The following is a 9,420-nucleotide window of genomic DNA, read 5'->3' on the forward strand; positions in this document are numbered from 1 at the left end:
TGAGGCGTCGAGAGGCGCAGACCCGGGCCGCCAGGCGCTGGGTCGGACGTCGTGAGGGCATGATGCGAGCCGATTTACCGTCGATTTTCTTCGATGATCGGCTTACAACCAATGTGAGAGCGGATGGAGCCTGGACAACACCACTGCGCTCTGCACAGAAAGTCTCACATGGTTGTCTATAGTCCTGGCGGATAAAATCGGCATTTTTGCACCGCGAGATTCCATCCGTTATTCACAGCTCTTCACGCCGCTGAAAGTGTCACGTCGACGAGAGTGCCGTTTCACTGTCCCGCGGGCCGGGGTCTGCCGACAGGTGGAGGTGCTGATCCGGACCCTGAGGGAGAAACAGGACTCACTGGCGTCGAGCCGCCAGCAGATCCAGCAGGTCGGCGACATGTGCGAGCAGAGGCTGTCCGGCTCGTCGGACATCCAGAGGCGCACACGGCGGCTCTACGACGACGGAAAGGGCAGCTTGATCGTGAGTGTGACGCCCTCTCATGACTCGGGAGGATGTCGTGGACGAGTGCAGATGACTGTGAGTGGCACGTCTATGGGCTGTGGCATGTCATCGTAATGCTCTTGCAGGTTTTGCTGTTGCAACAGAACAATCAGTCGCTCCTCTTGAGGCACTAGTGATTGCCAACGCATGCATACGTTCTGTTTAAAATGCAGGGTATGAGTGATACCTAACATGGCTTTTACAGCTTAAACTCTAATTGCGACGGAAAGTGATTCGAGTTTGACCGACTGCACACATTTGTATCACATTTTCGGTGATCCGGTCCATTGTTGGCTTGTTATTTCTGCTGAGCGCACTGACGGGCAGGCTGGGCTTGGTCTAATGCGGCGAACTCTGTGGCGGTCGGCGCAGGACTTGCGAGACATGCAGTTCCAGCTGAACATGACGGAGGAGCGGCTACGGCGGCGCACGGACGGCCTCAACCAGCTGACGGACGACTACCGGGTGCGGCACGTTATCCCGGCCCAGGTGCACGCAGCCAGGCTGACCTCCGAGGCTGACCGGCTGGTCAGGTGAGAGCTACTGTCCTCGTGCACGCCACCAGGCTGGCCTCCGAATGTGACCGGCTGATCAGGTGAGATCTGCTGTCCAGGTGCACGCCGCCAGGCTGACCTCCGAGGCAGACCGGCTGGTCAGGTGAGAGCTGCTGTCCTGATGCACGCCGCCAGGCTGGCCTCCGAGGCCGACCGGCTGGTCAGGTGAGAGTTGCTGTCCTGGTGCACGCCGCCAGGCTGGCCTCCGGGGCCGACCGGCTGGTCACCGTACGGTCCGACCGACCGGCTGGCCACCGTACGGTCCGGCCGACCGAAGAAAGACGAGCGAACTGAGGCGTGACTTCGACAGACTAATTGAAGCGTGTAGGTTATATGCATTGGGTGGTTGAAGTAAACATGTGATTAAGCGACATGTGTGCTGCGTAAGCTATGGGTAATGAATAAGCTGGATAGAACATATACCTTTGCTACATGATTTGCGACATGCCTTGACGAATTGAAGCTGCGTCCAGTGACTGTCCGACCAGGAAGTGAATGTGCCGCCCATTTCAGCTTCACTGTCATCTGTACGTCAGATAAATGTCATCTTACAGTTCTCCAGCCTGTTCCAAACCACTTGTGGCTAACTCAGGCTCGTGCCTGTCTCTCCAGTCTGTTCCAGCCCACCTGTGTCTAACTCAGGCGCGTGCCTGTCTCTCCAGCCTGTTCCAGCCCACCTGTGTCTAACTCAGGCGCGTGCCTGTCTCTCCAGTCTGTTCCAGCCCACCTGTGTCTAACTTAGGCGCGTACCTGCCTCTCCAGCCTGTTCAAGCCCACCTGTGTCTAACTCAGGCGCGTGCCTGTCTCTCCAGCCTGTTCCAGCCCACCTGTGTCTAACTCAGGCGCGTGCCTGTCTCTCCAGTCTGTTCCAGCCCACCTGTGTCTAACTCAGGCGCGTGCCTGTCTCTCCAGCCCGTTCCAGCCCACCTGTGTCTAACTCAGGCGCGTGCCTGTCCCTCCAGCCTGTTCCAGGCCACCCGCCAGGAGGCCGACCTCTCTCTGCAGGCGGCCGAGGCGTACCAGAACATTGTGGACGCGCTGAACTCGGCTCGCCAGGCGGCAAAAGACGCCAGCCAGGCTGCGCAGAACGCTTACGAACAGGTGATGGTCGCACCGAGCCCTCGGGACGGAACAGAGAGGGGCGAGTCGACAGGGAGGTTTGCTGCCCGGGCTGCGAGGGCGGAAACTGTGTGTGCCTCGAGTACTAGGTAGTTCGGCTTCATTCATGCTAGGTGTGATTGCTTTACATATACAAATACTGATATTTGTTCAGATATCTTCAGTATTATGTGGCCTCGGACATTTCCCTGTCGTTATCTATCGTACACATGTGATGTGGGAACCGCGTGAGGTGGCAGGGCTTGAGTTGTGTTGTCATGTTGTCTGACAGTATTCGGTTGAGGTCCGACTCCAGCATGTCGCCACCGTCTAACGACTCTGACGTCGTGACGTATGATGTTTCAGGCGTACCCGAGGTACACCGACTCGCTGGTGTCCCTGGGCACTCAGGCCAAGACTATGTCCGAAGCGCTCTCTGAGCAAGCCGACGACCTGCGGCACCAGGTGAGCTCGTGACGACCAGGGGACTATAACAGAACTGGGGTAAGTGGTGTGTCTATGTATGGCTTAGATGTGCAGATGAGACTCATAGATATATTTATTACACAGTGTCTGTAGAATCTAAGGAGTAAGATGATTATGAGAGTTCCGTCCCTCGGAAATTCAGACTATCCCGATGTCCAAGCCGGAGGCCAATGTTGTTGAGTGACACACATTTCGAATGGCCAATGTTTGTCTTTTCCTGTGACTGATGTTTCCCGTGCCGCCGCCAGGTGGTAGCGCTGTCGGACCAGGTGGCGACGAGTGCGGCCGGTATGATCAGAGTGAACGGAACCCTGCGAACGGCCGGCTCTGTCAACGATGACGTGCGCAACTTCCTGTCCAGGAACAGCCACTCCGGTGAGCAGCGCGCCCCGCCGTAATGAACATGAGCCTGGGAACTCAGGGAAACTGCCACTCCGGTGAGCAGCGCGCCCCGCCGTAACGAACATGAGCCTGGGAACTCAGGGAAACTGCCACTCCGTTGAGCAGCGCTCCCCGCCGTAATGAACATGAACCCGGGAACTCAGGGAAACTGCTCAATATTCATGATGCATAGATGCCAGTCTTTTTAGGTGCTTACCTAATCCACTGTGGCTTTCCTTATTCTTCCATCCATTACATAGTCAGGTGTGCTATGATCTGCTCGTAGTCTGTGCGTCAGAAATGCACTTTCACCACAGACTGTATTCCGTTTAAGTATTACGGCAGACCACGGTCTCGGCATGCGGCAGACCATGGTCTCGGCATGCGGCAGACCATGCTCATTTTCTATCTTGTCAGCGTCGTGTCTCTATTGTATGCAGGCTCAGATCAGTCCAGTTTTCGTTTAAGTCTTGTGTCCAGGCGGAAACGAGGGCTGCTTGTCAGCCATCGCCGCTGACTCTTCCGCACGTGTCTTGGAGCACGCAGAGTACGCCATATTCCGTGACCCGCCCCACCTGTGCCCAGAGCTGACGAGCGCGGCGCGGGGCGCCATCGCCCTGGGCCAGGCGGCTCTGGACACGGCCTCGGCCGCGCTGCGCCGCACAGAGCGTGTCCAGGGCGGCATCGAGACGCGCCTGCTGCCGGGCCTGCAGCGCCTGCGCGCCGGCGGACGCGACGGACTCGGCAACGTCACCGGCATCAGTGAGTGGCCCGGCGGCGACGGCAGAGCGACGCGTCACTGGTGTCAGAGTGGCCCGGTGGTGACGGCAGAGTGACGCGTCACCGGTATCGCAGTATGGTGACGACAGAGTGACGTGTCACTGGTGTCGGAGTATGGTGCCAGCAGAATGACGTGTCACTGGTGCCGGAGTGACGTTTCATTGGTGTCAGAGAGGGACGCGGTGACAGTGGGTGGTTGACAGACGAATTGACATCAGTGTGTCGCCCGTGATAGGGATACTATCAGATAACCTGGAATCAGTGATCCAGTGACAGATTAGAAACTTGAACACTGGCGCGTACTGGAAAAAAGTGCCGATAAAAACGCATAAAGGAAAGCAAATATAGCCTGAAAACACCGTTCAGTTTTAGCAAGACATTGGGAAATGCCCCTTGAGACGGTCGGTACTGGTGAAGGTGTTTGCTTCATGTATGGTGCTTGCGCCAGCTGCAGCATGCCATGTATATTTCGGCACAATTTACGAAACTTTTACCACAAAAATTGTGTTTTTATGTAATTTTAGAATATCAAGCAGGCAGTCTTCTCTGTAAGTCATTTTGGCCGATTGGTTTGATCGATCTGCTTGCCGACAGTCGCTTCTGCTCGGAGGAACATCGGGAAGGCCAACATCCGGGCGCAGGCGGCGGAGGAGAGGCTGGACGAGCTAAGAGTGCTGGACGACACCGTCAGTCTTAAACTTGAGAGCCTGCGGAACAAGATCCTGAAGGCTCGCCAGGCCGCCACCAACGTGAGTGCCGCACGACTCCGGGACTGATCGAATGGTGTTGCTGTTCCCAAAATCTAATCAAAAGCACGGTTTTATTCACATGAGCAGCACTGTCCGAAGATCTTTGAAGTTTCTCTCTTTGCTACTAGACCCGCGCGTCGCAGCGTTTTCGTCACCGATGAAGTGCCTGGACCACATGAATCTGTGCTCTGTGGACAATGCGCCGAGACCGGCCGCCGCCTGCTGTCAGATACGCGTCTCGCTGACGGATCAGCCGCCGCCGAGCTCGTGCAGCCGCACGTACCGGGCGCCGCAGCTGCAGCCCAGCACGGCCTCCTCGATCCGGCTCAACTACGCCATCTCGGACCCGGCCACCCGCGACGCGCTGCTGATCTACCTGCCCTCCGAAACCCAGGTCAGGGCAGGTCCTCTGCCCTCCGAGACCCAGATCAGGGTGGGTCCCCCTGCCCTCCGAGACCCAGGTCAGAGCAGGTCCCCGTCCCCTCTGCCCTCTGAAACCCAGGTCAGGGCGAGGTCCCCCCAAGTCTCAGGTCAAGCAGCTGTCTGGACCCAGGCTCAGGCTTGGGATGCTCCCGTAATGTATTGTAAGGACTGTTTGATGCGCTCGCTTTGTCGGTGCCTCCTGGGGTATGTGGGACGGATTGTTGTCAACAGAACAGCTCATAATGCGGAAAAACAATAGCGTAAAAGGCCCTTCTTTCTACGCCGAGTATCATATCGAAATTATTCCCGTGAGATTGCATGGACATACATGAAGACAATCATCACAATTTACAGCCTAATTATTTCGTTTTTCCTATTAAAGCATGAGGCTTATGCATAAATTCCTTAGCTAATAAGGGAGCTGATTGCGGTGCTGTTGTGTTAAAAAGAACACCGTTATTGTTCTTGGGGTGCAGTGATCAGGTTCACTGCCTTTATATCACATCAAGGCTCACGGGATGTCCCCTTTGCCAGCAGAAGAATGCATCGGTGCTGTATTATGCATCCCGATGTTCAATGTTTGATGATTGAACACTGTTGGCTTACCAGTCGAATCCGTCGGGAATCCGTCATCAGAAGCCTGCTCCTCACCTGGCTGTCCTGTACGCCTCCAGAAGGACTACATGGCCGTGGAGATGGTGAACAGGAGGATCCGGTTCACGTGGAATAACGGCGATCAGAGCCAGCGGGTGGAACATCCTCGCAGGCTACAAACCAACAATGATCAGCTGATGAATGATCAGCATTGGTACATTATCGAAGCAGAAAGGTACATTGGCAAAGGTCCTTACTCACGGACCCTGGGAATTGAGTGTGTGCACACTCAGCATAGCTGCCCGCCAAGATGCCATCCGTGTTTTCGCGCTATTTTAACGTGCAAGGCACTGAATAAACACCGGAACGCAACAAAACCAAGGCTCCTATCCGTCAAAGTGACGACGGCCCCACACAGGCCGCGCCCGGTTCTGGGTTGTCCCGCGTCAGCCCCGCTGCCCGCTGTCGCCAGGATCGGCGGCCTGGGACGGCTCTCCGTGCGGCCGGCCTCGGGCGGCTCCGGCCGCCTCCCGCTCACAGTCGCCAACACCACTGGCGACGGCTTCTCCATCATGGACCTGACGCCGGCCGATCTCGTCTACGTGGGCGGCCTGCCCGAGGACGCCGACAGCGGCATCCGCACCAAGAAGTGAGTGCGCTACCCTGGGATCTGTTGAGCTGTGCCGATAAACCCGCGTCGATTGGCACGGTCACAGCGCAGCTGTACCGCCGTTTGACTCCAATGCTTGCATGTCCTCTCACCCTCAGTCATGCTCACGTAGTTAAATCACGATCTCGTGTTCACTTCAGTCAGCGCGCGCCATTTTAATGCAAGTCTAGGAATCATTTGCACACGGGTTCAACCGCAGGAGTCATCGACGATCTCATTCGGCGACGGTTATCACGGTGGAGCCAGCAAAGTCGTGTGTCATCCGAGCGGTCACACAAGCCGCCGTGATAGCTGGCATTGTCTGTCGAAGTTGCCACTCACCTTGCACTTCCACTAACCTGCTGCTGTGTTTTTATGATTGAATTGCCCGGCTTTGTTCATTGATTTATCATCTATGATTAGTCAGTGGTCCATATTTAATCACCGCCATAATGCGATGGTCGTCATGCTCATGTGAACTGCCCCGTCATGCTCATCACACTGTCCCGTCATGCTCATCACACTGTCCCGTCATGCTCATGTGGACTGTCCCATCATGCTCATCACACTGTCCCGTCATGCTCATGTGGACTGTCCCGTCATGCTCATGTGGACTGTCCCGTCATGCTCATCACACTGTCCCGTCATGCTCATCACACTGTCCCGTCATGCTCATGTGGACTGTCCCGTCATGCTCATGTGGACTGTCCCGTCATGCTCATGTGGACTGTCCCGTCATGCTCATGTGGACTGTCCCGTCATGCTCATCACACTGTCCCGTTTCCCGCTGCACCTCGCATGCTTACCGCGGCCAGAGTGCGTCGTACCATGCTCTCAGTGCCATGGCACCACCCACCCCGCCACGTGTTGGACTCCCCACCCTCTCCCGCCGCCACGTGACCGGCCCCATTCTCAACCTATGGCCTGTCACAGGTTCTCCAGCTGTCTGTGTTTTGAACCCTTCCCTCCCCCGCCGCCACGTGACCCGGCCGCGCTCTCGACCCTCGACCTCTCGCAGGTTCGCCGGCTGTCTGTACGAGGCGATGGTGAACGGGAAGCCGCTCGGTCTGTGGAACTTCGCCTCGAGTCAAGGCTGCGGCGCCTGCCGCGCCGGTCCCAGGTCAGTGGCCCCGCTCGGTCTGTGGAACTTCGCCTCGAGTCACGGCTGCGGCGCCTGCCGCGCCGGTCCCAGGTCAGTGGCCCCGCTCGGTCTGTGGAACTTCGCCTCGAGTCACGGCTGCGGCGCCTGCCGCGCCGGTCCCAGGTCAGTGGCCCCGCCGACAGTCCGCCGGCTGTCCCGGGGTGGCGGCTAGCAGAGCCCAGCGCGCCCTGTTTGATGTTTGAAGGGTAGTAAAGGCCGCATGGTCCGACGTGAGTGCGCAGCGGGCGGGCGTGGATACAGAATTGCATCGTGTTTATATCCAGATTGGTCAATATTGATGTATGTTGAGCCTCGTGGTCCATCGACGGTAGACTGCACATCTGCTCCCGTGCTGTCCCAGTTGTCTGGTGGGTGTTGGTCTGGGTCTGGGTCCCGTGCTGTCCCAGTTGTCTGGTGGGTGTTGGTCTGGGTCTGGGTCCCGTGCTGTCCCAGTTGTCTGGCGGGTGTTGGTCTGGGTCTGGGTCCCGTGCTGTCCCAGTTGTCTGGTGGGTGTTGGTCTGGGTCTGGGTCCCGTGCTGTCCCAGTTGTCTGGCGGGTGTTGGTCTGGGTCTGGGTCCCATGCTGTCCCAGTTGTCTGGTGGATGTTGGTCTGGGTCTGGGTCCCGTCTGTCCCAGTTGTCTGTCAGTTCGTCTCATCTCAATAGCGCGTAGCACGTTGTATGGGCTTGTGCTTCAGTAACCCGTGAAATGAAACCCCATTTGGACGTTCCTATTGCCGGGAACCAGGATGGGTTCATTGGGATGGGTGTGGTAACATTCACGACCGGTGGTGGCGGTGGGATCTTTACCGGGCGCGTCTCAGAACGTGCCACAACACCGCGTGGCACTGACTCACTGACTCTGTGCCATTGGCCTTATTAACCAGTGTGGCACTATATTTGCTTCAAATTTGCTCTAACCCGGAGCGCTACTCACCAAGACCCGGAAAGATGCCACACACAAAGGCCCGTCTGCGGTGCCGGGGAATCTGCCACCCCGCCTCAGATAGTGGATGTCGTGCCGTCTGCCACCCCGCCTCAGGGAGTGGGTGCCGCGCCATCTGCCACCCTACCTCAGGGAGTGGGTGCCGCGCCGTCTGCCACCCCGCCTCAGATAGTGGGCGCCGTGCCGTCTGCCACCCCGCCTCAGGGAGTGGGCGCCGTGCCGTCTGCCACCCCGCCTCAGATAGTGGGTGCCGTGCCGTCTGCCACCCCGCCTCAGGGAGTGGGCGCCGTGCCGTCTGCCACCCCGCCTCAGATAGTGGGTGCCGTGCCGTCTGCCACCCCGCCTCAGGGAGTGGGCGCCGTGCCGTCTGCCACCCCGCCTCAGGGAGTGGGTGTCAAGCCATCTGCCACTACGCCTCAGGGAGTGGGCGCCGTGCCGTCTGCCACCCCGCCTCAGGGAGTGGGTGTCAAGCCATCTGCCACTACGCCTCAGGGAGTGGGCGCCGTGCCGTCTGCCACCCCGCCTCAGGGAGTGGGTGTCAAGCCATCTGCCACTACGCCTCAGGGAGTGGGTGCCGCGCCATCTGCCACCCTGCCTCAGGGAGTGGGTGCCGCGCCGTCTGCCACCCCGCCTCAGATAGTGGGCGCCGTGCCGTCTGCCACCCCGCCTCAGGGAGTGGGTACCGCGCCGTCTGCCACCCCGCCTCAGGGAGTGGGGGTTGCGCCGTCTGCCACCCCGCCTCAGGGAGTGGGGGTTGCGCCGTCTGCCATCCCACCTGACACGGAGTGGGGTCACGCCGGCGTGGTCTGGGTCGCCTCTGACTGTCGACTCTGCCCTCAGCTCGGACGACGCGACCACCTCGTCTGGCTACAGCTTCAGCGGCGCCGGGTACGCCGAGCTGCCGCCGCTGCGGCCCGGTCAGGTGCCGGCCATGCTCTACTCGGTCGTGCTCAGCGTTAAGACGTTCGACGAGGACGCCCTGCTCTTCCTGGCCGTCAACAGGCGGAAGGTAGGGTGGTTGCGGATGCCGGTGGGCTGGTTACCGGACATGGAGTGTAGCGGGCGGGCTTCTGGACTTTAGCCTGCTAAGCTGGCGGGTTGAGTTGCGATTGTCATAGTGC

The 9,420-nt window shown here is 58.6% G+C and overlaps 1 protein-coding gene across 2 annotated transcripts in view; it reads left to right on the forward strand.

The window, feature by feature from the left end:
- The window catches only part of LOC119105747 (laminin subunit alpha-2), a gene marked incomplete at its 3' end in the record, with an annotated part of 71,143 nt that extends 61,927 nt beyond the window's left edge, over positions 1-9,216 (forward strand). For both annotated transcript variants that reach the window (XM_037229236.1, XM_037229237.1), the window contains 12 exon segments: positions 314-478; positions 872-1,032; positions 2,016-2,154; positions 2,518-2,616; positions 2,886-3,012; positions 3,604-3,780; positions 4,393-4,547; positions 4,777-4,941; positions 5,645-5,799; positions 6,037-6,213; positions 7,232-7,333; positions 9,140-9,216. In XM_037229236.1, the coding sequence (XP_037085131.1) occupies positions 314-478; positions 872-1,032; positions 2,016-2,154; positions 2,518-2,616; positions 2,886-3,012; positions 3,604-3,780; positions 4,393-4,547; positions 4,777-4,941; positions 5,645-5,799; positions 6,037-6,213; positions 7,232-7,333; positions 9,140-9,216 (1,699 nt within the window).
- Between the last annotated feature and the right edge of the window lie 204 nt (positions 9,217-9,420).

Source organism: Pollicipes pollicipes, unplaced genomic scaffold (genome assembly GCF_011947565.3).
Source record: "Pollicipes pollicipes isolate AB1234 unplaced genomic scaffold, Ppol_2.1 Scaffold_6138;HRSCAF=7277_pilon_pilon_pilon, whole genome shotgun sequence".
NCBI classification, from domain to species: domain Eukaryota; kingdom Metazoa; phylum Arthropoda; class Thecostraca; order Pollicipedomorpha; family Pollicipedidae; genus Pollicipes; species Pollicipes pollicipes.